At 46.6% G+C, this 26706-nt stretch overlaps 1 protein-coding gene across 1 annotated transcript in view; it reads left to right on the top strand.

The window, feature by feature from the left end:
• TADA1 (transcriptional adaptor 1) overlaps positions 1 to 23010 on the top strand; it is a 26831-nt gene extending 3821 nt beyond the window's left edge. The window contains exons 2-8 of the mRNA XM_085300290.1: positions 15 to 125; positions 1124 to 1189; positions 8796 to 8893; positions 11846 to 12055; positions 13482 to 13633; positions 14588 to 14750; positions 15714 to 23010. Coding sequence (XP_085156416.1) covers positions 15 to 125; positions 1124 to 1189; positions 8796 to 8893; positions 11846 to 12055; positions 13482 to 13633; positions 14588 to 14750; positions 15714 to 15866 — 953 coding nt within the window. The 3' untranslated portion in view covers positions 15867 to 23010. The remainder of the gene's footprint in view (positions 1 to 14; positions 126 to 1123; positions 1190 to 8795; positions 8894 to 11845; positions 12056 to 13481; positions 13634 to 14587; positions 14751 to 15713) is intronic.
• Positions 23011 to 26706: the final 3696 nt, after the last annotated feature.

Genomic DNA, 26706 nt, shown 5'->3' with positions numbered 1-26706 from the left:
GGCCGCGGGTGCAGCGGTTCGTGTCGCCCGCAGGTACTGGGCGAACCTGAAGCTCTGGTTCAAGCAGAAGATCAGCAAGGAGGAGTTTGACCTGGAGGCCCGCAGGCTGCTCACGCAGGACAACGGTGAGCGGCGCGCGGGGGGTCCCGCTGCCCCCCCTCCCCCCCCCCCGCAGCGGCTTGTGCGAGGGAGGGGTAACGGCGGCTGCGGCCGCGACAGGCGGCGGCCGCCCTGGGCTGCGAGGGGAGAGCCCGTCCTGGCCCAGGCACTGAGGTGCGGTGTGCAAGCAGCCAGAAGACGCTCGTTCTGCTACTGCAGAGACCGGGTCCTTACCGTGGGGACCTTGGCCCCAAGCCCTTTGCTTGGGGCTGGATTGGCGCTTTGGCCAAAGCGAGGGAGGAGAAATCCAGACCTTATCGAGGCAGTTCTGCAGCAGACAGCTTCTTCCTCCTCTCTGCAGGTGGCTGGGTGGAGCTCTGCAGGGTGAGAGACCTGCAAGTGTCGGCTGGTATTGATGAGAATGGTGCAGGAGCTCCTAATTTCTCCTTTGAGATCCTGGAGGGGAAGGACAGGGAGCTTGTCAGCTCTCTGGTTCAGAGGCCAAAGAAGATGCTGTAATCCTCTGGTGCTGGTCTCTGAAGTTCATCTTCACTCTCCTCATTCTGTGTTTCAGGTGCCCTGCTAGGAATTTATATCTTATCAGCAGACTGGTTGATTTAACTTAACCTTCCTGGTGCAAGCTCACTGCTGTTTCCTAGTTATTTTTTTCAAGAAAAACTAAAAGCCCTGCAACCAGAAATCTCTATTGGAGAAGAGAAAAGTGATCTTTCACTGACTGAATATGCTGAGCTTCTCATATCGTGTGTTTTAAGACTAGATTTCTATAACTCATGGTGAATTTGCCAAAAGTGACTTTTTTTGTGCCCTGTAATATTCCTTTTGTTAGGATGAAAAGCTGTGTAGGTTTTGGGTCAAAGGAAAAAAATCCTCCTAAAAATGTAAATTGAAAGTGTGACTAGGCAGCTAAATGCGTGGGAAAAATATGACTGTGGAAGGTGTAGCAAACTGCTTTGAGATTACTGTACTCTGACGTGTTGCTAATGAGCCGTCTGTCTTTATGCAGTCCRCTCTCACAATGATTTCCTCCTGGCTATCCTTACCCGATGCCAAATCTTGGTTTCTGCACCAGGTAAGTCCCAAGAAGATTCTTTTTAAAAAAATAAATAAAAGGAGAGCAGAGCTTTCACATGTGTGTGTTGAGTAGGGTTTTTTAATAGATGTATAAGGTACTCTTAACTTTCTGGGCCACAACGTTTGTGTTCTTTTTGCATATAGTAGATGCTGTGTTAGGTAGTAGTGATCCCGATAACTTCAGCAGAAACACTTTTATAGATAAACTCTATACCTGATCAGAGGCTGGTGCTTTCATTTGCTGTTTACAATACGCTGGTTTGATTTCTAGATTGGATGTTTGTTGGGCCACAAGTCTGAGAACTGAGGTGTCAAGGGAGATGCTGCTTTGCTGTCTTTGATCTGCTTTGCTTATTGCTTCTGTTTCTTTTGGCCTTGCTCATACTCTTTGTTCTCCTCTCTGATGAGGATAACATTTTGAGGAAGCTGGATTTTTCCTGACTGATCTTGGAATCAAGTGTCTATCTGATAGAAAAATGCTTACTATGGATGCTAACAGTGAAGTCTTAATTGAGTGGTAGCCAATTACTTCTGCCTTTTGCAGCTGTGATAATTAACCTCTTTAACTCTTAAGTGTTTAGAAAGGTTGTTGCCAGGGTGGCAAGATAGCTCTTTTGAAGACTGAAAAAAATATCTCTGTCTAGATATCTGATGTGAGCAATAACTGAGCTGCAATTTAGAATGTGAAAATGCTGTGTGGTTAGGGAGAGAATGCTGTAGCTGTGACAGGCTAAAATCTGAGAAATGAGTTTTTAAAGATGAGTGCCTAACGTAGCTGGAGGAAGGAAAAATGCCAAATTTATGGCTACCCAGAGCTCTTGTGTTATAATGGTTCTTCAACTCTACCAACTGGGATGATAAAATACTATCTCCCCTCTCAGAACTTGCTTTGTCTGATCTTGAGCTTTGCAGGCATCTTTTCTTGAGTCTGTCTGATCCTTTTTAGCTGTCTGCACTCATGTAAGTCTTCTGCTTGTTGCTTTTGCCTTATGGTGCTTACAACTGGATTATAAAACAAAGGTCAAGAGCAGTAATCCCACTGAGTTCTATCTGAAACAGCAGAGCCTAGCAGTGCCTTTGGAAGACCCCTAGATCTGTAGATCTTTAGACAAAAGACAGTTCATTCTATAAAGACATTATTTGTGATTATATCTTAACAATATCCCATAAAATACTTAATATGATACAAAAAATGCTTTCAGTATTTACTAGGTAAAATAATCTTATTTTTGGTTCCTAACTTAAGTTCTTTTTATAAAAACTTTGATGAAATTGTGTTGATGTTCTCCGACTCCTGTAAAACCCTGTGTGGAACACAATTTGTCTTATCTTCCAAATCTTCTTTGACATGTTCCCACAAATCCTTCCCTTCCCTGCCAGTCTCTCGGCTGCTGGCAGTCTGCATCTGCCCCATCACTGTTTGCTTAATCCAGTGCTAGTGCACACAGTGCTGTTGAGTTGTGCAGCCATGTCCTTTCCTGCTTTGTGAACCTCAGGATGGTTCTGAATGCAAGGGATGTACACATCTGAGTGTCCAAACTCTCTGGCATCGATTCTGAGCTGTCAGTGCTGTCAATTCATGTTGCAGAAATTGACTTCAAACTGATGCTTGATGTTAAGGAGTATGTTAGCAGCAAATGACATACAGTGTATGTAGTGGAAAGAGGCTGAAGTCATTTACCTTTTGGTGCGGTTGTTTTCCTACAGTACTCTTGGCACAATGTGAAGCAGAAAGGATTTGAGTGGTAAAGTGGGACTTATGTTGTTTGTTTCTATATGCTTGTTTTAGTTTGAAGTTCTTGATGAAGCTGCATAATGTTCTCTGATTTGGATTTTGTGACTTAAAGCTGTGCTCTTGAAGCTATGCTCTTGGAGGCTTGTTCCTCCGAAATCTGGTATCCCGTCCCCTGTTCCATTCCTTGGGACCTTTTATGAATACCTGCCTGTGTGCCAGGAGCTGGCCTTTGATCACAGGGTTCCCAGCACTGATGACACAACACATCTTGCAGGTCTGTGGCTGTCTTCTGTTCTTTGGCTTAGACCTGTCCTACCAGTGGTAGATAGTGGACATTAGTGAAGACTTGAAGTATAGAAATAGGACACTAATACAGTGAAACTCCCCTGATGTTCGTTGGCAGTGTTCAGAAATTTGTGGTTCATATATGCCCTGATTTGGCATTACTTTGGATGGTTTTTGCTTGTTTTTTCTGTATACACTTTCCAATTGTTTTCTGAACCAGTGATCCTGAAAGCTCATTCAGTATATTACAGCAAGGTTTATCTCACTTGGCACACAGTTGTTTCCTATCCATCATAAGTATGCATAAAGTTAGACCATTCCTAACTTTACTGACTTTTCTTCCCACACTGTCTTTTCATTTCCAAGCTGACAAATTCTAGTCTACTTTGTTCATTTGTGGAGCCCTGTTCATACCTTTGAGCTTTCTAGTCTTCTGTTATTCAGACTTTTGTATTTGGGGTGCAGGCACATTTTGGCTTTATGTAGGAACGCAGCAGTGTTCTCTCTTGCTAGTGTTTGATTGGCTTTTTGTGAGCGCTGAGTTGATGTGAGCACAGTAAAAGAGGGCACAAACTAAAGGTCTTGCTTTTGAGTGATGGTAGTTAGGTCAGAGCTCACTGCTGCATGGCTAAAGGCTCTTTATACCTGTGTGGACTACTCTGTGCTTAACTGTATTGAATTTCATGTCAGTTTATCACCCAGTCATTTAGTTTCAGGCAACTGTTCTGCAGCCATTTGGACAGGCTTCATCTTTACTGGCTTGGATAGCTCAGATCATCAGCTGATTTTATCAGTTCCCCATTACCTCATTTTTTCCAAGTCTGTCTAGAATGTGTTAAAAGTATGAGCCCTAGCAAAAAGCAGTGTTGCATTTCCCAGGTTTCTGTCTTATGCTGTGAAAGCTACTCATTCTTTATTACCTTTTTAAATTTAAAGTCCTTGCAAGGACTTTGCCTTTTGTCCTGTTCAAGCCTGCTTTCTTCAAGAGTCCTTGAAAAATCCTATTTTGTAATGCTTCAACTGATTGCCAACAGCATATAACCCAGTAGTAGCACTAGCTTACTAGCTGGTGACCTCCAGTGCTTCCAGGCAGGCTTTTGTTGGCTTAATGTCTGCAGACCTGCATAAACCATCTTGGAAAAAAACAATTTGATCATGTCTGTGTTCCTAAGGCATGGTTTGGTGCTCAGCAGTTAGTACATGCTTATAATCCTTTCTGGAGTCCTTCTGTTTTGATCTCCTCAGTTGCCAGATCTATGCAGATTCTTCCAAGGATTTTAGGGGTGATCTGTGCAGAGACATCTCAGTCTGGGCACTGACTGGCCAACTGGTGGATCTATTACACAAGGATTTTACTAGACAGTCTCCTGTACATCGCTTAGTGAATTGTAAGTGCAAGTTCAGGCAAGCACAGTACAACAGGATACTGGATGATATGTCTAGAGACTTTTTTCCCTAGATACTCATCTGACATTTGTAGTTCTTGCGTAAAAATGGAAAGCTAGCAGGGTCCTGTTTCCACCACCAGCTATTACGTAGAAGATGTTTACTTCATGATATGTGGCAACAAGTAATTTTGAAGTAGTGCGTTGGATGTGCTTAGCTTGTCATCACAAGAATTGCTGATGCATGTAGCTTCTACCCTCATGTGAGAGAGAAGGAAGAAAAACTTATCTTTAAAATACCATTTCATTTTCTTTTTAAAAAAAGTGAGGTCAGTGTTACAAGCTACTTGATAGCATTTGAGTAGGAAGCCTTGGAGAAGGTATTTTAATCCCCRTTGAACCATTCAGATGAACCTATCTGATCCAAATTTTGCTGCCTCTGATAGTGGTGGTTCTGCCTGGGCTTGTAAGTGAACTCTGGGTGAGTGTGACCCTCTGGTAAGAAAGAAGCCTTTCCAATTCCCTCTTTACTAGGAACTGCCTTAGTGCTGGTTTCAGGTTGGCTATATTAGCTTGAGTGATGTGGCAGACTTCCCATAATGAAAAAACTGTTTCCTTTGGTGGTATTTTTAGCATTATTTTCAGAAGTGCTTGTCTGAGTTTATCTCCATTTTCTCTTCTGAGAGAATTTCTTTCAAGAGTAAATCCAACGTAAAGCCTCTCAACCTTCATGGATTTGCTCACTAAGCTTATCTTGTTTGTGGAAAATTGCAAGCAATAAAGTTAGCAAAATTTCTTGAGTTAATACATCTTTCTTGGTTACCTTCCTCCTTAGCTAAAAGTTAATTTAATAAAACTTAAACAACTGCAAGCACTTGAGTTATGATAAAAGTTTAGTCTATTTACTAATAACCTTGAGCCTGTGAGCACTTGAGTTAGTGATGAAAGCATTCAGTTTGTTTACTACTAATCTTGAGTCAGCTAAAAGTTAGTTCAGAGATCTTGCTGGGATAGCAGCAACATTTTATGGTTGCCCTTAGACTTTGCTTTGAGGGCAAACTCTTTTTTTCTTTTTTAAAGAAGAGTCTTTTTAAGGACTTTTAAGTCTTTTTTTTTTATTATTTTTTTAAAAAAAAGCCAACTGTGAGAGACAGGCTTAGGTTGCTTGTGTGCTGCTTCTCTGCATAGAGAAGGAAGTAAGAGTGAATTCCTCCTGGAAGAGTCATCAGAAAATATTTGACTAAATCTTCATCCCTGCAAGAAGATAAAATACTGTAAGTCAAATAGTCCTTTCCTCCTGTGATTTGCTGTTTCAGCACATCAGGAAAACCTTGTGTATTCTGTCTGGACTGTCTGCTGTCATCAGCACAGAGATATGGCAGCTCTTAGAAAAATGTTCTTACCTGTTGCTCGTCTCTGAGGGCAATTCAGCAGCCATTGTTACTGATCTGTTAACATCTAATTCTCTTGCTGGCAAGAATAAATAAATAAATACTAACATTTCTTAACTTTCAGGCCTAAGCCATCTCAGCCTTCTCATTTCCTGTGGCCAGGAAGGCAGATATTGTTTTTCTTAGAATAGGGGAGGGAAGTTTTGCTTTCTTCATCTGGTGGCAGTCAGGCTTATTAATATGAAAGTGTAGAAAGGAGCCAAAAAATTCTGTGCTGGGCTCTTTGTAATGGGAAATAGGAAGTTGTAGCTTATCCTTTCCCTGTTACAAATTTAACAAAAATACAGCTGGATTTAGAAGCTCAGAGTTGTATCTTTCTGACCTATTATCAGAAATTAATTAAATTGCCATTTAGTTTAAGTCCCTCTCTTTTTAAATCACTTTTAAAACTAGGACTCTGTTGTAACCTATTGTGTGTTATGTCAGATAAAGTGAAGGGTATTGTTTGCTATTTCTGTCTCCAGCCACTCCACTTTTTATCCAGGAACACACTTAGCTAAGGATACTTCCATAGGCGAGGCTCGAAAGAGCTGTGAGACCTCTGACAAAGAGGAAGGCCTGGAGCGGGTAGCGTTACAAGCTGACAAGAGAGGCGTTCCTACTGGAAGCTTTGAAATGGGCCAGGCAGTTTCTAGGCTTGTCCTTAACGCACCACACCACCCCTTCCTAGAAGGGACCTGACCTAGTGAGAAAGGAAGAAAGGATTTTACTATAAAGAGCCAAATGTCTTAGGGAGAAATAGCAAAATTTTGACAAATTCTAAAGTATAAACTTTGAGGCTTCAGTGGAAGGTAGCAGTGGTCTGTGATAGTTGTCTGTGGTGCTTTCCCACGCTGTGGTGTTAGGATATTCTTGATGGATAGTGGCATCACTGTGGAAAGAGAARGTCTAAATATCTTAATTCCCTGGAACTGACTGTTGGATTTTTGACAACAGATTCCCCTCTAAACTCTATGAATTTCTCATCGCTAGCAGGATGTAGTTAAACTTGGTAATAAACTACTTGCTTTTGCGGGGGGAGGAGGGGGGAGTGTATGCCATGTCTCTCAATGTGTAGGCTGTTTCAAACCTCTTAAGAGYGGATCATTCAAACTTCATCTGCATTCTCTGTTTGAGCCTGATCCCAAAAAAAAAAAAATCTTTTAGACAGTTTGGGTGGGTTTTTTTTGTTTGTTTGTTTTTTTGTTTGGTGGCCCTCCCACTACCCCTTCATGGCACAGACTACTGTGCTTCTGCTTTTGGTGCACCTGTGAGTGTGTGAGGCTATGTGTAGCCAAGGACTTGCAGCCAGCCTCATTCATAGAAACAGGGCTGCAATATAACTATRAATTCCAAATTGCAGCAAATTAGATAAGTTGCAGGAGTCTGGGGCAAGGAAAACTGGTGTGAACTTGGTCTTGCACCTCGGCAGGCTGTGGTAACAGGAGAGAAGAGCAGAACTGGCTGAGTGTTTGTCAGTGCTCAGCACATGCTTTGAGGTAGGCCGGTCTGTGAATGGTGAGTCATGCGACGGCTGCTGTGATATGTTGCCCAAATCTGGAGGGAATGGCAGATGTCATTTTTGGTTCAGGTCTGGCCAGGAAACATCTGAGACTTTGCAGCGCTGCTGTCAGCATTGCCTGGGCAGCAGAAGCAAAACCTCCTTGTCAGAGACCGCTGTTGCCTGAGCTCGCTGGATTTGGCTGGTGAGCCCGGCACTGGGCACACTCTGCTCAGAGCTCCAGAGGAAGAAGAATGCTGGTTTTCTTTGTAAAACCAAAGCAAGTACTGGTGAAATGAAATAGAAGTTGCCTCTGTAGCCACAAGAGGGCTRTCTGGTCTTTGGGATGCGAGAAGCACTACTACTTTTTCACTGTCAGCAAGCAGGCATTGGATTCAGTCTCCTCTTAAACACAGATGTGTACAATTCTCATTCAGATACAAATCTTGTAAACTTATTGGTGGCAAATCTGCTAGACCTTTCCAAGAGCTGAGCTGTATGATTATCAAGACATGAGTTGGCCTACTGTAGGTGTAGCTAGCTATCARGCAACATACAGTGGGTTTCTGAGCAGTCTCATCAAGGTGATGTGGCCAGATCTATTTATTTTTCTTGATACTGTGCAGTAATAGACCTTGGCATTAGCAGCACCACGCTCTAACCAACTGAGCTAAACCTGCCCTGGTCTTCCCTTGCTGCTTGCCAGTTGCACACAGTTTCAAGCTCACTGTTCATACTGGTGTCATCCTGCTCCTGGGCTCCATGGCCTTTGCAGTTCTGCCACCCTGTCCTTTCCACGTCAGTACAACAAGAATGATAATCCTTGTTGTCTAGTGAATCCAAGACAAAGCCTGCTAAAACTGATGGGGAAACTGTAAGGGCAGTTGTAATGAGTCAGATTGCCCTGGCTAGCATCTGCCCTGATCCAGGATTGCCCCCCTGGGCAAGTACCTGCTGTTTTTTTTTTTGAAAAAACCTGTCTTGCTTCCTCATGACTTTCCTTGGAGGCTGTGTTCTCTCCTTCTGTTATTAGTTTTTGTAGTGTACAGACAAAAACTTCTACTGAAGTAGGAGGCTTGAGTCAGTGGGGCTAGCAAAAGATGGGGTGGACTGCTGAAATAGTTCTGCCCTGAGAAGTTCTTTATCTGGCTCATGGCTGTGGGTTTTTGAGCCTAGCTGGGGGTCTAGGGTTAGGGTTTTTCATATTAACAGGATTATCCTGATTTTAAATCAAATGTGACACCTGTCAACATTTTTCTGATTMATAGAAGGTGCAGGATCTCTACCGTGGCCAGGTGGCTCAGCAACTAAACCTGGAAAGCCCAAAGGAAAGAAGAAGATTTCTTCAGTTCGACAAAAATTTGATGTAAGTGTCTGCGGTCGAGTGGTCTTAGCTCTTTGAAATTTTCTTGGGGATGAAGTCGTCTGCTTGGCGTAGTGTTTTCAWTACTACCAGGGTGAAAGTGTTTCATGTGAAATGGTGTATGTCAGGTTTGTTCTGAGCTGGAGCAGGAGCTGGGCGCTAGTAGCTGCTGTTCTTTCATGTGGAAGCTTCTCTGCCAAAGACTACAGTTTGTCCTGGSTTTAAGATGCCAGAAAGCACATTGAAGAACAGCTGAATGTCGAAGTTGCAAAAGCTTTTATTTCAGGAACCAAGAAGGAGCAGCTCTTGCTCTGTAGCCACTCCAGTAACACTTGGATATATCTTTCATAGGTCRGTTCATCTTTCACTTTCTTTGTAATCTCGTTTGCTTTATAGTGTTGYTAAGCTTGTGAAGCTATAGTGATTTCCTATTTATTCTCCGTCATGTAGAATTCCTTGATGCATGATGCCCTCTGYAGGACTCTGTATAGTCTGAGTGGTTAGAAGTAAGGTGTTCCTTACATGCCTTTTAGGGGGTTTAGGTGTTTCAGAGTTGAAAATGCCATGTAAAAAAAAAAAAACTGTCCTCTGCAAAGTTGTTGTTTTGTGGTGGATGGGAGAAACACAAAATCCAGTGTGGTGGGTTTTTTCCAGCAAAGACTCTTTACATTGATTTGATCTGGTGACAAACCTGTTCTAAAGTTGTTTCTGTCTTGCCAGATGAAGGAGGATTAAAATGGGACACAGGTAGGATTTCATGAGACAGCCTGAGTCAAATTAACAGCTTGCTGGAAGGGAGTGTGTCAGCTGTCCTTCTGTCTCACTGAGCCAACTTTGTCAGGCGTCTGACCATACAGTGATCGAATTTATTTTTCTGCTGTGTCAGTGAACCAGCTGGGTGAGGCAGGGAGGAAGTGGTTTTATTGCTGGTTTATTCAGCTAAATCCAGTGTTTCTTGTAGCTGGATGAATGCTGAAGTCAGTGCAAAGGAAGGAGGGACAGCCACAGGGCTGAAGGTAGGGAGGGAAAGGTGGGCATSTGAAACCTTCCCCTTCTGCAGCTGTGAGAAGTTAACTTAGCTCAGCCAAACTGCAAACCACACTTTGAGGCACTGTGATTGGACATTGTATGTGAGCTTCACAGAACAGCTGTTGAAAAAGATTGTGAATCCAGGTAAAGGGTGCTTATATTCAGAAACTGCAAAAATACTTTGTGCTGTTTGCAGTTGTGACCTGAATTGTCATAGTTTTTGTTTTAAAATCTTATTRCTGAAAAGTTACAATGATCAAAGAGGTGGTGCATGGTGGAAGTCTTAGAATTTGGTTTACTTGAGCACTCTCACATTATATCAYACTATTAGTATATGTTTATACATGTGTTCCTGGAACATTTGGTGGTAAGTTCTATATAAAGTGTCTGTTGGTGGAATTCCTTAGTACTGGGAACTTAGTACCTTAATATTTCTYGATCGTTTCTTCACTAGTCAGAATAACTGTGTAGAATGAACCTGTGGTCATTTATCTGGCTTCTGCTTTCTCAAACCTTGWTCCTTTTGGAGTAGTCTGTTCTTAAAAAATTATTTTTCTATTCCCTCTAGACATGCAGGAATGTAGCTTGTAATAAAAGCCTAGGTCTTCAGAATTACTGGGGTTGAAAGCCTTTCACATTATTGGTAGGTGGATTGGTTTTCACTGACTTAAATGGCACACTGTCCTTTGAATAAAGCAGTTCCCCTTTCTATCTTGAAACTGAGATATCAGAAATCCATTTAGCTCTGTATTTGTTTATATTTCAAGTATGATTTATCACGATGCCTTTTAAGAGCCTGATGGCAATTTCTGTTGCAGAGCAATGAGATTTGTGCCTTGTAGAGCTGAGGAATAGGAGTTCTAGGAGTACTTCATGAGCAAGGGCCCTCTTGTTCTCCTGTGGGTCAGGGCTGGGCTGAGCRGGTGTCTGGGACCAAGGATCAGCAGTCTCTCTTGGCTTCCCCCCTACCTGGAGACTGAGGCTTCCCAAGAGCTAATGCAAGCCCTCTGCCMACTGTAAAAGGGAGTTTTATTGGAATGTGCATGGCCTGGGAACTGTAGGGTGTGACCTTGTGGTATGAATTCAAGTTGTGTGGTGAGGTTTTTCTCACTTTTTTTGAAATAATTGCGTTAGGTCTGAGTAATAGCCATTTTCTGCCTCTGAAACAGTGGCTGCTCAGTAACACAGTGCTGCTTAGAGTGAGATGTGAAAGTGCATGTGAAGACAAGAGAACAAAATCCAGAACTGGAATTTGGCTAACCTGTTGCATTTAAAGCCTTATGCTTTTGTGAAAAATTACTTAGGACCTTTAAGACGCACACAAGCTTAGGAGCATAGCTTTATATCTTGATAGGAAACTGTAGAGTTTATAGTTAAATACAYACCCTTATTGTCCAATAGCAAAAGRCTTCTGTACAAGAAATGACTAARTAGATGAGAACCCTTCAGTATGGAAGGAGTGGCTGAGAGGTTTGAAAGTCTGTAAAATCATGACTCCTGGATAGGTGAATAGAGACAAGGAACAGGGAGCACACTTGAGAATTACAGAAGCAGCAACAGAAGGTAGCAGGAAGGAAGTACAGAGCAAACCAGAGGAGATGGCTCYTCATGGAAGATGTTACACTAGAATATCTTGCTGCAGGATGTTCTGGACACTAGCGATCTAGATGGTTTAAGGTGCTACTGGGCAAGTTCACAGGCTGTTAAATAAAAGGACAGCAGCACTGACCCAGGGAGTTCTTTGCTCACAAATTGGGGTTTGGGAGAGTATCTTGGGGGTGAACATTGTTCTGTTGTGTCCTGCTGTTGTGTCCTGCTGTTGTGTATTTCTGTAGGCACTTTCCTTCCAGTTGGAGAAGGGGTGTTTGGCTAGATGAACTGAAGGGTCTGACCGAGCATATCTCTATGTTCTACTATTGGTAACAGCATCGGTTCCAGCCTCAGAATCCGTTGTCTGGAGCCCAACAGTTTGTGGCAAAAGATCCTCAGGAGGATGATGATTTGAAGCTGTGTTCCCATACTATGATGCTTCCGACACGTGGCCAGCTGGAAGGAAGGATGATTGTAACTGCGTATGAGCATGGGCTAGACAACGTCACAGAGGAAGCAGTGACAGCTGTTGTTTACGCTGTGGAGGTGAGGCTGGGCTGGGCAGCAGTGGTGTTCCCATTACACCAGCAACAAAATGCTTCGTGTGCAATGTAGAGATAGTGTCCCGGGGGGAGGGGAGGGGAGGGGAGCCTGTTTCTCTGATTGCCTGGTTGCCCAGGAGGAATAAGCTCAGAATCAAAGGGATTTCGAATCTGTGGCATCATTGACATGTTTGGAGCTTTGGCTTGTAGGTGGTTTCTGAGTTGCAGTTTGGAGGCTGACTGGAATTCCTCATCCAGGAGTGAGGCTAGATTAAGTAGTGCTTACTGAGAAGTAGTGCCTACTTTTTTCCTCAGTGCTGCTTATCCCGCTGTTTCAAGGCTCTGCACAGTGTGAAAGAGGGATGAGTTCCTTTTTGGTGTAGTTTTAGGGCAAATATTCCAGTGAGAGTGTAACATCTACTGCTGATGAAATCTTTCAGCTCTTCTAAAGAGATCTGCAGCTGGGGATTTCGTGGCATTTAAGAGACCTATTTGACATGGGAAGAAGCGTATCACATGTATTAGCCTGTGACACGTAGTTCAACACAGTGCCCTCTTTGCTCTTTTCTCCTCATAAATAGGATAATGTTTCTATGTGAAATAGTGTAATGAACTGCTGACTTGATATTTTCTTGTCTTAAAAGAATAAAGCAGAAAAGGACATACTAATGCAATAACTGAAGAATTCTAGTGTTAGACAAGTGATGTTCATAAGATGAACTCTATGTTCAAGCATAGAATTGTTGGCTGAAAAGAGAACAAATGCTGGAGGTCTGCTGGACTCATCTCCCCTCTAGTGTTGACTATCCCCTGCACTAAATCAGTTTGGCCATGGCTTTGTCTAGCCATGTCCTGGAAACCTCCAAGGATGGAGATCCCTCACCTGTCCCAGGCWGTACCAGCTTCCTGGGGAAGGAGTTTGTTCTACTGTCCAACCTGAACATCTACAGATGAAACTTGTTGCTGTTGTCCCTTGTTATGTTGCCTACTGCTGCCAAGAAGGGTTTGGTTGTCATCTTTAAYTCACTTCCAGTAGTCTGTAGGTGGCAGCTAATTCAACTTCTATCTGCCTATATTGCTGGTTTGGGAGGTTGACTTCTCCCCTTTCCCTCTCCTCCAGATTAAGAAGAAATCTGTAAAATTGTCTSGACAGATATACAATGCAGTTCACTACCTGTTTTATAATTCTTTGTAGAAAGAAATGCTAAGGAATGCTAGTGAAGGAATTCTGAGATGCCATATCTTTATTCAACTGTATCAAGTAGTTAGAGCATACTGTTTCCTGTCCAGATCTTGGTTCCATCATGTCTGGAGTCCTTGTGGTTGTAGCAGCACTACYTCTGTCTTGCCAATTGGTGATGCACTTGTCACAGCAGTAGTTTGGTAGGATGAATAAGTCAGCATGTGTAACAAAGGCTTTTTCGTTGCAGAACCACCTTAAGGATATTCTGAYGTCTGTAATATCCAGAAGAAAAGCCTATCGTCTAAGAGATGGCCACTTCAAATATGCYTTTGGAAGCAATGTTAACCCTCAGCCATATCTGAAGAACAGTGTTGTTGCTTATAATAATTTAATTGAATGGTAAGAAAGCTCAACATGCTGTTAATTTCGAATGTAATTTGCTAGTCCTGAAGCTATTGTTGTTCTCTTTCTCTTTCCACCTAATGGTGACTGTTAGTAATGCTGCTTAATTTTCACATGCTAAGAAAGTAGCAGTACAGAAGACCCTACTGTTAAATGGAAGGAAAGATGTGGACATTTCTCAGCAGCAGAGTTGAGGACAGTCTTAAGTATTTCTTCCTTGCCTGCACTTGTCACTTATATGAAGCTGAGCCCTGGTACTCCACAGCTTCCGAACAAGACACAAGAAAACATTCAGTGAGYGCCACAGACATTCTGCTGGCCTCAGGGAAGCGATCCCTAGGCAGAAGAGCCTTGTGTTTGCGGGGACACCTCTGTGCCCTAAGAACGAGTGTCAGTGAGGTCCTGGAGGACCTTGCCGTTCTGTCATTTGCTGCATTACCATTTGACAGCCCTTTCTGGTGAGCAGAGCTCCGAGGGCATGTTTTCCAAAATGTCARTGCCTAACAGCTTACACTGCATCTGGCAGTGTGTATGTTTGTCTATGACTGAGTTGCTCTCAGTTGGTAGGAGGTCGTAGGTGTTTTGAGATTTGCTTATAGCACAACAAATGCACAGTTGCCTCSAATGGATTGCATCTGTAGCCTAACAGCTTGTATCTTTTAATTTCATGTTGTATGTGCCTTGCYTTTTGTGCTGTGGAAAATGTTGTCTGTAAATAAAAATAACAAAATAGGCATCAGCTATAAAGCAGGTTTGATGTCAGGAATCARTTTGCGCTGATTTTGTTACTGGAATTTTAAAGATCTTAATTACAGCTGGTATAATTATATGTAGACAAGGCCTAAATCAGCTGRTACAGAAAGTGAAACTTGGGCCAAGCTGCTGCTTTCTTACTTGGGAAGCTAGTGCTTTTTTTCTCAACTGAAGTTTTGCTACTTGTTCTCTCTGCAGCCCTCCAACCTGTGTGGCACCTTTGGCTGGTCAGAGTCTAGCTCCCCAGCCTCCACCTGAYGATGCTGAGCAGCAAGCAGCTCTACTATTAGCATGCTCTGGAGACACCTTACCAGCTTCTCTCCCTCCAGTGAACATGTATGACCTTTTTGAGGCATTGCAGGTAACTGTTCATGTATAGTATTAATATAATGCTGAGTTGTCTCAGGGCAGTGCTGATCTGAATACCAGCTGCTAATCTCTCAGATCTGGTTTAAATGCACTGAGATCTCCTCCTAAAATCTGTTTCCTTCTTACCCTCTCAAATTAACAGTTCTACTTGCAGCCAGTGGCTTTCACTTGCTTACASCATTACCTAACTATTGACATACAGTCAGCCCAAGCTCTGCCTGTTTTGAGCACCTCTTTTGGAGGGTTGATGAAGGTTCCTCTCTTCCCTTATGGCTGCTGTAGGAAAGGTGAACTCTTCCTCTGTAGCCAGAACTGATCTAGACAGATTTTGACAGAAATGCAGCAAAATGATTTGCCTGGCATGTTGCATTTCGCTACCTTCCATGTGTGTGCTTCAAGGAGTAATTGCTTAATTGCTCCTGGCATGCAGATTGCTGTAGTGAATTACCTATGATCTCCCCAGCTTTGGGGAGATGCCTCAGGTAGGCTGGATGACTCTACCTGTGGAGATGACTTTCTGTCCCTCTCTTCATCAGCCCTAGGGATGTGTAAATTAATGTAAATGTCTAAGGCTAGCTGCAGGAAATCCTTCCTCTTTGTGGACAGGCCCTGGGATTTTGTCTCAAGGCTGCGGCAGCAGAGCGTTCATGGCAAGAGCTATACCCTCAAGAATTCATGTCCTGTTTTTGGTCAAATAGTTGTTTAGCCACAAGATTTTGGAACAAAATGATTTTCTTGCTATCTCAGTCCCTCATAAAACATTGGAATAGGCATTTGATCTGTGTGGGTCAGTGTGGCAGTGCTGGCAAGTTGCAGCTCCCCTTGTGTGGGACAGCCTGTGTTCTTGCTCTGCAGGGCTGGTTCTCTGCTCRTCCTGTAGCAGAGGCTGGCTATGCCTTGGGCAATATGGGAAAATGAATATGAAAGCATGAGCTTTTCTAACATGTATCTCCAGGTGCACAAAGAAGTTATTCCTGCACACACTGTCTATGCTCTAAACATTGAGAGAATTGTCATGAAACTCTGGCATCCAAATCATGAAGAGCTACAGCAAGATAAAATTCATCGCCAGCGCCTGGCAGCAAAAGAGGGCCTCCTGTTCTGCTAAAGCTAGGAGGCACATCAGGCCTCAGATTGCTACAGTGCTGTTCCTTGGACTTGACACTGGGATGCTTCTTACAAACTTGTGTCAGCAKTTCAAGGAAGATGTAAGTTATGAGTCACCTTTTCCTACGGAAATATGACTGAGTTGTGGTACGCTTTGTCCGCTTAATCAGAGCGGTGAGCTGTGGAGTGCTTGCAGCAATACCACTAAATTGGAAAGGGAAAATGAGGTTTGTAAAGACTGTTTTTTTAGGAAAAATAAATATGAGGGTGGAAAGAGTTGCTTTCAAAGAAGATGTATTTGTGTTTTCACTTTTGAGCATGTGGAATCTGTCTCCTCACCTTCGCTTCTTGGGCAGTTTCCCTTCTGAGCACAGTCTCCAGGGACTTTGTCCAACTTCTGTTGCAGTTGGTAGGATCCTTGCTGTTCACTTCACTGGAAACAAGATGGACTCTTGAAGTGAAGATAAGTAATTCTGTAAGCTGACATTGTTCCTGCTATGCCAGGGGCACTTCTGATTTGAAAATCTGAGGAAACAAGCTAGAAAAGGACCTTTCCTTTTTTGCCTTGTCTTTTGAAGTGCTTTGTATTATAAAAACAAAGATATACACTGGCTATTATAGGAATCTCTCAGCAATTACCAAAATGTGTTTTTTTTTAAAAAAAAAAAAGTGAGTAATGTTTGCCTATCCGCCTTGTTTCCCCTCTCATCCCTGTCATGCAGCATTTGTGATGAAATATTGCAGGAATTGGCTGAACCTGTGYCAAGAGGCATTCTCAGCAAGCAGCTCGACCATCCCCAAGGTGGGACAGCAACTCCTATATGCATTCAGCAGAGCTACCAATTCAATATCAGTGTTGCAGGATCTTTGGGTGAAGGAGAAACATGTATAAGATCTTAATCAAAAAATATAGTTATGCCAATATGAGTCATCCAGCTCTGTATATAAAAGGAGGAACTCCACCTGCAGTATTTCAGGTGCTTTAGCGCCCTCATGAGTCAGCTGCATCCTCCTCAGATGCTGAAGGGAACAGACTTATTAAGCAGTTTTATAGAATTCTCTTAATTTCTGTATTACCTGTTTTTAACTACAAATATGTAGGTATCTCCCAAAGGATGAGATGGCTTTTTGTTCCTGTTGTGCCATGGGGTGGAGTGCAGACAGCTTCCTCTGTGGGCATATGAAAGGTGAAGCATRTGGTTTCCCTCTAGCCTGCTTTTTCTCTGTTTAGGAAGTATTTGGGTGGGAGAGCTATAATGTTTCCCCCCACTTCCTCTGCAGTTTCCTTTTCCATATGTGCTGCCCCCTGTTAAGTGAAGAGGGAGCTGGTTCCTTCTAGTGCTGTGTGTGTTTAAAATTTTATTCTTTTGTAACTTCCTTTGAACCACATGACTGTGGTTTTGTTGGGCCAGACTTGTAGCAAGGGGCTGTGCATCTGACACTGTTTTTGGTTTTCCTTTATTTGCCCCTTCCCTCCACCCTGTCTTGAGGGATGCATTTTGGTGTGAGGCACAGCAGGAGCCATGGTGATATCAGTGGCTGTCTGCACAAGATGAATGTTTTAGGATTATGAAGAAACTGGGGAAGGTAGTGGCGGCGAACTACCACAGGCTGGCAGGATAAGAGCAATTGTGCACTGGTAGGTCACATCTCCTGAAATATAGCGGTGTGTGGTTAAGCAGGAGTGGAGGGCGAGAGGGGACTGAAGATGTTTTGGTCCTGTTCTCCTAGCTGCTGTTTTTTATTTATTTAAGCATATGTAACTGTCTAGAGTGAGCCATTAGCTCATAGAATTTGACCCCAGTGGCTTTTACATGATGGTTTTTAAAAGCAATGTTGAACCCAGGTAACTGGTGAGATCAGCAAGTCACCCAAAGTGTGGACTCTGGGGCGTGGGAGGGGGATTTCCCAGGTAACTGTTATGCTTCTGGTATAAAATGAAAGCATTAAGTTTGTTTGCTAGAAACTTTGGGGCAGCTCTGAGGATTTCAGGTCTGAAGGAATCTTCTGACAGTATCAGAAGTGAGTTCCGAAACAACAAACTAAATATGGCACAACAAAGGCATAAGAAGCGCCTTTCTCTTCTGTTTGCATGTGCTAGGCGGAAGGCTCTGCAGACAGAGCCTTCTGCTCTGAAGAGCTGAATCATCAGTTCCACATTGAAGAAATGGGTTAACCAGGACACCTGCTACACAGCCAAGGCTTGAATAAGGCAATCCTGTCAGCCCTGCCTCACAGGTGGGAAAATGGAATGGCACGTGTTCTCAACCCACAAAGTGCGAGATCTTGTGAGAAGCGGTGCWATTTTTTGAGTAAGTTAGCTGGATGGGGCATCTGGAGGTCATCTTGTCCATCTGCCTTCTCAAAGAAGGGCTAACTAGTTAATGAGTTACTCCTCTCTGAAGATGGATGTGCCACTTCCCTGGTCTGTGTTCCAGTGTTTGACTGGTCTTGTGAAGTTTTTCCATGCTTCTAGTCAGAATTTTTCATGTTGTACCTGTGCCTGTCACCTTTTGATCTTTTCCTGTGCACCTCTTTAACCCCCATTCGAGAGCTGCAGACATAGTAAGATCTTTCACCTTTTCTTCAAGTTGAACAAACATGGCTTTCTCTGTCTTTCCTTGCRTGTTGTGTGCTCAGCCTCGACCACCTTTGTGGCCTCCATGGCGCTTGCTGCAATACAATTACTGTCCTGTGCTGGGAGCCCAAACTGGACCTAGCACTCCAGATGGCCTCACCAGTACCTGGCAGAGGGGCAGGGTCCCTCCTCTTGCCCAGCCAGCTCCATCCTTGCCCAGGATGCTGTTGGCTGTCTTGCTGCCAGGGCACATTGTTACCTCCTGGGCAACTTGTCCCCCTGGATCTCAAGGTTGTATTCTGCAGAGCTGCTTTCTAGCTAGTTGTCCTCAGCCTATTCTGCTGCAAGGGGTTATTCCATCCCAGGGACAGGACTGGGTATTTGCCTTTGAACTTAAGGTTTTTCTCAGTGCTTTTTTCCAGCCTATCTAGATCCCTCTGAATAGCAGCCCTGCTCTCCAGCATATGAATCATTCCTGCTAGTTTGTCATCTGCAGACTTCATGCCCATATGCACCATCCCATCATGCTAGTCATTAATAAAATGTTAAACAGTATCAAACCAGTACTGGCCCCTGGGTGTTGGCCCCACTATTGAGTGCCACTAGCAGCCAGGTAGACTCTGAACCCCAAGAATAGTACTCTTGGAGACCTGCATTGTGAGAGCAGGGTGATGCTATTGATTTATAGCCCACCCACCCAGTCCCTTCTCTACTGCTGGCTCTGTAGCAGATTCAGCTTGATCTAAACTTCTCCTGACAGATGTCACCTTAAAAGCTAATGATGGAAGCTTTCTTGGTTATCTTGGATGGTCTGTCTTGCTGCTGAGCTGTCTCTACCACTGAATGCTTTTCCCATAGTCCTCAGCCTTTCTTTGCATCAAAGTCTGTTGCTGTAGCTTAGGTCTAAAAGATCTAAAACTTCTTGTCCTGTTCACCAGAGTATTGTATGGAGGCATGAATGGCAAGAAATAGTACATCATCTGCCACATCTTCAACAGTAAGAATTGCATCCTACATGCTTAATCCAGTAGGAACCTTGCAATGTGCTGTAAGTCTGCAGCTTCTTGCAGACTTGAGACTTGCAGTGGGAAACTACCAGCTGCCACAGGAAGAGAGGGGAAAAGTGCTTGAGAGCTCCATCTGGCTCCCATGGTGATAAGAGCTTTGCTGGGTGGAGACAGCTGTCTGATCATAGGAGGTAGCCAGTGCCTCTGGGACAGTGGAAAGTGGAAATAAAACTTTTTTTTTTCCTGACAGTTCCAGCTGTCAGACCTGATCTTCAGTCTGAGCCTTTCCAGCTGGATGCTGAGGAAAGTCCCAGAGGCACAAACAAGTCCTCCTGTACACCCTAAATGGCCAAACTCCTGACGCTACTGAGACTGGTAACTTGCATCCCTCTTTCTCCAAGCTTTGTGCATTGACATAGGGGAAAACAYCTCCTTCTGCTTCAGAGCAGAAATCTGGAGCATGGCACTTATCAAACACGTACTGCAATCTGCTGCCTTTCTCTTAGCTTAGTTGCTTCCATGTTTCCTCCCAGCCTTCAGTCTTCTCCTGCAGCTGAGGAGGGGTTTCAGTTACCCTAGTTATAGTTGTTTGTCTTCTCTAAAAGAATATCTTGCTGCTGTAGAAGGCAGGTTTCTCAGAAATTTAACTGGTGGTTTTGTGTCACCTTCCTCAAACTGGGATGACTCTTTAGGATACTTCTAGCAAAGAGGAAAATGAGGAAATGAGAATGCTTGCACTTAAGAAGAAACCACAAACTCTGCATTTTGTGTCACTTAACACCAATGAACCGAAAGCTGGGACTACAGAAATGCCCTGCTGTCCAGTAGGGCCAGACTAAACCAAGAAAGTCTTTTTTTTCTTGGGCTTCTGGGGTGGAAGGAACATTGCTGCAGTCAGGAGCTGTCAAAGAAAATCTCCACAAAATAGTTCTGAGAAAGCGGCTGCAGAGAGGCTTGTGGCATCTGTTCTCATGATGGATGTGCCTTGCTGGCCTAAAATGATGTGCAGAAGTGTTTGCAGTGTACTTGTAGCAACAGTGTGGTGCTAGCAAGCTCCTGTCCCAGCAAAAGGCATGGCTCATACTGCTGCAGGAGGTGCTTTGGCAGCACAACTTCAGCTGGCTCCTAGAAGGAAATCACACCTGAGAGGTTGGTTTGTGGTGGTACCCYTCTACACCAGTGTGGTTACTGGCATGGTTGGTTGGCATGAGGAGAGGAAGAATTCAAATGCCTCGCAATTACTGCAGCAGAAGTTCTAATGTGCAGCTGTAGACTGACAGCAATCTCTTCCTCCTGGCAGGGAAAGGCAGATCRGAAAAATCTGTTATGCTGTTTGCTACTGCCCTGGCGAGATGCGGTAAGGTCCTGCTGTGAGCTGTGCCATGTGCTTCCCAAGAGCTTATGAAGCTGCTGTTGAATATCATGCCCCTCAGGAGGCTGGAAAGCCAAGCAGTATTGGGTAAATGCACCCTCTGTGTCCCTGAGAAGGTCAATATGCTCTGCACCCTGAGCAAGCCCAGACCTGTGCACCTAGGAAGCCACCAGTTTATGGAAGTGTTCTCTGCTTGGTACAGAGAGAATTGTTTGCACAGCAGCTGTGCATTAATGAAGAGCATGGAGGCAGGCCATGGATGCCACTAGTGTCTTCAGCCCTTAGCTACCTACCTTCCTCGTGTTAGTTCATGCTGCAGGTTGAAGCCAGGGCACTTCAGCTGCTTTTAAGACTTTGCATCTTCTGCGGATTCCTGTTAACTGGCACGGGCATCCTCGTGGAGTCGCTGCCTGGGTGAGCGTATGCAGCACTGACACTAATGGTGTGGATTTCCTCTAGGTCAAACTTGGGCTGCAGGCCACACTGCTAAGCTGCTTCTGTCACCCAGCTTCTGCCCTGAGGTTGAGTTTGATTGTGATCAAAAGTACTAATCAAATACTGATTTTTCTTTTTTTTTTCTTTTTTTTTCCCTTCCCCCCTGCCCTTCCTAGACCACAAAAGGCCAAGGCAGGATCAAGTTATCTAGGCTTGGACAGGAAGCTGGTTTAAAAAAAAACCCTCAACTTTTCACTGAAGTGTTTCAGTGGTATTTTCAGTTCACTTATTGCCAGGAAACAAATTTATATGTTCAGATAATGTCTGGCCAATGTGGATTGTGTGGCCACRGACTATCCCAAGTCTGAGGATGCTTGTGTGGAGCACAGGTGCTCCAGACTTGGGCTCTCATTCTGTCTGAGGAACAGGTTAAATTAGGGTAAGTGGTTATGCATTTGAGCAGTATGAGCTGTTCCCGGGGCTCTGCTGGGGGGGGGGCAGCCCCTGCAATAGTTGGGGGGATGGTCTGCAAAAGAACGTAAGCTGCTGCTGGAGCAAGCGTCAGTTCATGGCCCTATTGCCAGCTCGGGTGTATTGGAGCTGTCCCCATGGCAGAGCCTGTGAGCAGAGCCCGTCACCGCATGTCCAGCCCTCCTCACCCTGAGGGGATCGGCTGCTGGGGGGGCTGCTGTCGGGAGCTGGGGTGGATATCTGGCTGATGGGGTGTGTGACAGCTCGTTCTCCTTCCTCTGCATTTGGTGACAGGGTAACCACTGGAGGAATCCTTTCTAAAAAGAGCTCTCATCAGAAAGATCGCAGACATCAGCTTAATTATTGCCTCTCTGGGCATGTTTTGTAATGGTTGGTTATCATTAAAAAGTATTGTTTCCATTTGAATTTCTGAAACTTCAGTTTCCCGTTGGTGGGTTTTGTTATGTCTTTGTTGAATTCAAAAGCTCCCAGAATCAGATATCTTGTTCTGCGCAATGACACAGTCACTTCTGAAACTTCTCTTTGATAAGAGAGAAGGAGCTGGGTCTGCTTTCATCTCACCACAGAGCAGTCCATAACCTCTTTAAACCCTTTGCAGGTTTTTATATCTTGTTATGGAGTGCAGGAGCAATGCTCTTGTACAAGTCCCAGCAGTGGTATAGCAGAGGCCCACATCCCTTATCCCTCTTAATACATAGCTGGAGATAGTTTGCTAGTGTTTCCCATCATGTGCTATGACCCTGGCTCAGCAGTTTTCCCAAGCAGTTCCTGATGTTGCCATCATACCCCTGGTAATTCTTAAAAAAWTAAATAAAAAGAAATATCCTGTTTGTCTTCCATCTCAGGCTGCACAGTAGTAGTAAAGACAYTTTAGGTGGACACTTTACCTAGCTTTATCTCTGGACTAGACACTGATCTTGCAGATGCTGCATGCAGGGTTTGGTATGGAACCCCAGCCCTGTAGCTAGCTGCAAGTTGTATGAGGTCAGCCAGATCCTTTCTTTGAATTGGAGACAGGTTATTTATGTTTTGTTATTAGACTATTTAAAATGCTGATGGTAGCAGATACTCTGCTCTAAGGAAAAGTAAAATTTCAGATGTTTTCCACTGAGACTTTCTCACTGCTGTTTTCTCACCGGAAAGAGATCACAGGGCAACTTAGCTTGCTTTATTTTCATCTCTGGCACTAAGCTTCCTTGTCCAAGTTGTCAAATCTGGTTCTTAATTCTACAATAAAGCCTGATGCTCTTATCTCCTTGAAGCTTATTGCGAAGTAGTGCTTACCTATCACCTTCCCCTCCATCCTCACCCTGCAGCCCTTTCTACCCTGCTCCCTTAAGACAGAACATGGGAAGCAGAGCATGGCTGTCCTTCACCTTGGGGGTGCTCAGTGGAGGTGCAGCCCTGGTGTTCTGCAGCTGCCCGACAGCTTGCAYCAGGGGCAAAGCTGGAGATGTTGCTGCCCACTCTGGGCTGCCTTCCTGGGGAGCACCTTTGGGTCTCAGCTGGACTCCCTGGAGCTCATGAGCAAGGGCTGCACAGCAATGTGGGTGAGAGTAAAGGGAGCAGGGTCACYGGCCTTGGCCAGTGCAGGTGGCAGACTGCAAAGCTGTTACCCTCTCAGGTCTGGCCATGGGGCRAGGAGGAAGGCCAGATGGGCACCTTGCTCAGGACACTGAGCAGGCTTGGCTTGCACTCAGCATCCCCTCCACCTCTAGCGAGCACCCAGAGCTGCCAGGAGCACTCTGCACCCTGTGAGCCATTCAGGGGCTCAGCAGCCACAGTTCAGAGGACTTCTGATGTGTGGCCCTGAAAAAAAAAAGGGGGAGGGGACACACACCAAACCCAACACTTTAAGGCAAAAAAAAAAAAAAAAATCAAATGGCTACTCTTCTGTCCAAAACTATTTTGCACGCATCTGATGCAAAGATAATTAATGATAGCAGCAGCTAATCAAGTAGCTGCATCTTCCCCATGGCCACAGTCTCCTCCCAGTACTGCTGGTGGTGCGAAGCACGGTGAGATCTGGCTGCCTTGCCGAGATCCGGKGGAGGATCCGGCTGCTGGGTCGCAGAGGGCTGCGGGAAGTCTGCTGCGGGGCCCATCGCCCTGTGCTGCCCCACATCTGAATCCTGAGTGGGTGTTCCCCCCCCTCCAAAACACCCCCATGCACAGCTGAGCGCCGCATCCTGGGGCTGTTCGTGCGCCGGCTGCRTTATCCCTCCACTTCGGCTTTCTCGGTTTCGCTCCTGCTGGCTGCGAAAGCCGGAGCCAGTGACGCACTTGAACAGCGCTCACGCGGCACCTGAGAACAGGCATCCTGTTTCCAAAACAGCCAGCGCAGCCCCGCTGCCTTCGGCACCCGTGTTCCCAAGGGGAAGCAGAGGGAGCTTGAGAGCCAGGAGTGAAAGGAGAGGGTGGGAGTTTTTTTAAAAAGAATATCAAAATGAGACAGTTTTGCGAGCAGCTGGGAAGGAATGGTATAACGTGGCTGCAAAACCTGCAAGGGTTCGGGGCAGCGGCGGGTCACCAGGGTGTCCCGCGGAGCAGCCGGTGCTCAGGCGGCAGCGCACAGGCGCATCGCGTGGCTGTGCAGCCTCCTGGTGGCTTCCTGGTGCTGCAAACCCAGCCAAGGAAGGGGACTAGCCAGGAAGCCCGTCGCTGCTACCAGGCTTCCCTGGGTCCCACGCAGGCCCCCCCTCTGCCCTCTCCTGGAGCTGCCCAAGGAAACATGAAGGGCTGGACTTGCTTTATGGTTTTTTGAGCTGAACGCTCAGCCTTAAAAATAAATCAGTGTGAGGTAGATGCCAGCTGGGGAACGTTTCATCTAGGCTGGGTGTTGCGGTATAAATTGCCGCCCGTCCCTCGTGCAGGCATCGCTGGTGGTGGCAGCAGGCACAGACGCTGCTGGCTGGTGCGAGCCACGTGCCCTCCGAGCGTGGCAACTGCTGTGCGGCTCACCGGGCAGTGGCACRCTCTGGCTCGATGCGATCCGTGTGGTTTAGTGGGCTCCAGCACCCCTCGTCCCGCTTGGACAGTGATGGCGGTGGCGACCTTTGTGGTGGTTGAGTCTTCAGGACACCCACGGGTGGAAAAAAAGCGGGGGGGGGGCAGGAAAATTAAAACCACCCAGATGCACATGCACACGATACCCAAGCAGAGCCCTGCTCTCCTTTCCACCCGTTGCTGGCTTGGCAACGACCAACAGCCTCTGAGCCCCAGCTGGAAACTGCGCTAGAACACGCTGCATCATGGCCACCAGGAGCCGTGGGGCCACCAGCCTGCACCCCAAACCGCCCCAAGCCTGCTCCCCGGGTCCCCTCCCTGCCGAGCCGCTCCTGCACGGGGGAAGGAGGATGCACACAGTGCAGGGGGGCACTGGCACATCCCCCCTCCCCAAAGCCAGGCTTCACCCTGGGCCCCCTGCCCGGTGGCTGGGCTGAGCCGCGGGGGGCCCGGGCGGAGCGAGCTCCACTGCATTGGGGTTGGGGGTCTGCGCCGTGCCGAGGTGGGTTGCGTTTTGCAGGCTGGGCTGCTCAGCCTGGCTGCAGCCTCCTGAGCGCTGTGAGTCACTTCATGCTGGTATTTCCAGCGCGCTGGGGTTTGGCTTGCAAGTGGATGCCGTGATYGGAGTATTTTAAGCTTTGGCACTGTAGGGACACAGGGAAGTTCACGTCCCAGGTCATGGGAGCACGCCAAAGATGCTGATTTACAGAAGTGAAGATGCTGACCCTGACCAGCAATTCCTGGTAAAGCTAAATAGCTGCATCAGCAGCCAAAAAAAAAGAAAAACACCCACCCACCAGAGCCTGACAGGCATCATTAATACCGGCCTGCATCAAGCTGCTCAGCGGGAGGCTGGTGAACACAGTCCTGGCTGCTGGTGGGGCCAGCTGGCTCCTGAAGGCAATGGGAGACAACTGCCGTGCAAGGACAGCCCGCGGTCGCCACGGGCTGTTTGGTGCCCAGCCCTGGTTCCCGCACCCCGCGGGACGCAATGCAGCGTCCTGTGCGGTCACCCGCGAAGCCGCTCGGCCGGTGGCTTCTTCATCCCTCCAGCCGGGTCTGGGCAGCCCCAGCTCGGCCCCGGCACCGGGGGGGCTCTTGGGCTGAGCTTGGAGCGGCTGCTCGAGCGAGCCAGCTTGTCTCGGTAATACAGGGGCTGCCGGGCTGGGTGGGGTGGGGGGACCGCTGGCCGCGTACCACGTAGGGACGTGCGCGTCCTGCCGAACCGGCGCAGCAAGGTAAGGCCGGAGCACCCTGCCTACCGCGAGGCCGTGGGGCAGCAGGGACAAGGCGGCGGCGCCGCCAGCCGCGGCCGCGCTCGCCGGCGGGCCGCGGCGGCCGTCCCCGGGCGCCCGGGCGCTGCAGGCACCCCGGGCACCGTAACCTCACGTGCGACATCAAAGCGGCTGAGGTAGCGCGCGATGCAAATGAGCAATACCTCAGCGCTGGCGCCTAACCACAGCGCCGCCGCCGCCGCGCCTGCTGTGGGAATGAGCTGCCGGTTCCCCTTTCTGAGGCCTCCGGCAGCGCGCTCGAGCGCTGCCGCCGCTGCCCGCGGGCTCGCGCCGGCCTCCGGCCGCTCCCGGCCCCCCAGCTCCTTTGATCGGGGCTTACTCTGCTCCTAAACTCGGAGGCGTCTCAAACCGGCTCACGAGCGCGTGTCGTGCCGGCTTCCTTTCCGGGTTGTTCCGCAATGGTTTCCCGCAACGGCAAGCGTGAGAAGCGCGCCGGTCCCCCGCCGGCGTCGGCGGCGCGGCAGACAGCTGCCGGGCCGGCCTGGGGCCGCGCCAGCCAGCGCTGATCAGTTGCACGTTTTTTTTTTTAAATTTAACTTATTTATGAGAACAACATGCCCGGTGCCTGCGCGGCAGCCCGGCCCTCCGGAGCCGCCCCCCGGCCCCGCAGCGGCCCGTCGCGGCGGGGAATTCCTCGGCAGTTGAGCCCCGTCTTT

The sequence above is a fragment of the Rhea americana genome, unplaced genomic scaffold (assembly GCF_003343005.1).
Source record: "Rhea americana isolate MKP2758 unplaced genomic scaffold, rheAme1 scaffold_162, whole genome shotgun sequence".
NCBI lineage: Eukaryota > Metazoa > Chordata > Aves > Rheiformes > Rheidae > Rhea > Rhea americana.
Note: the sequence above shows the minus strand (reverse complement) of the source record. Positions and strands in the feature narration are given on the sequence as shown.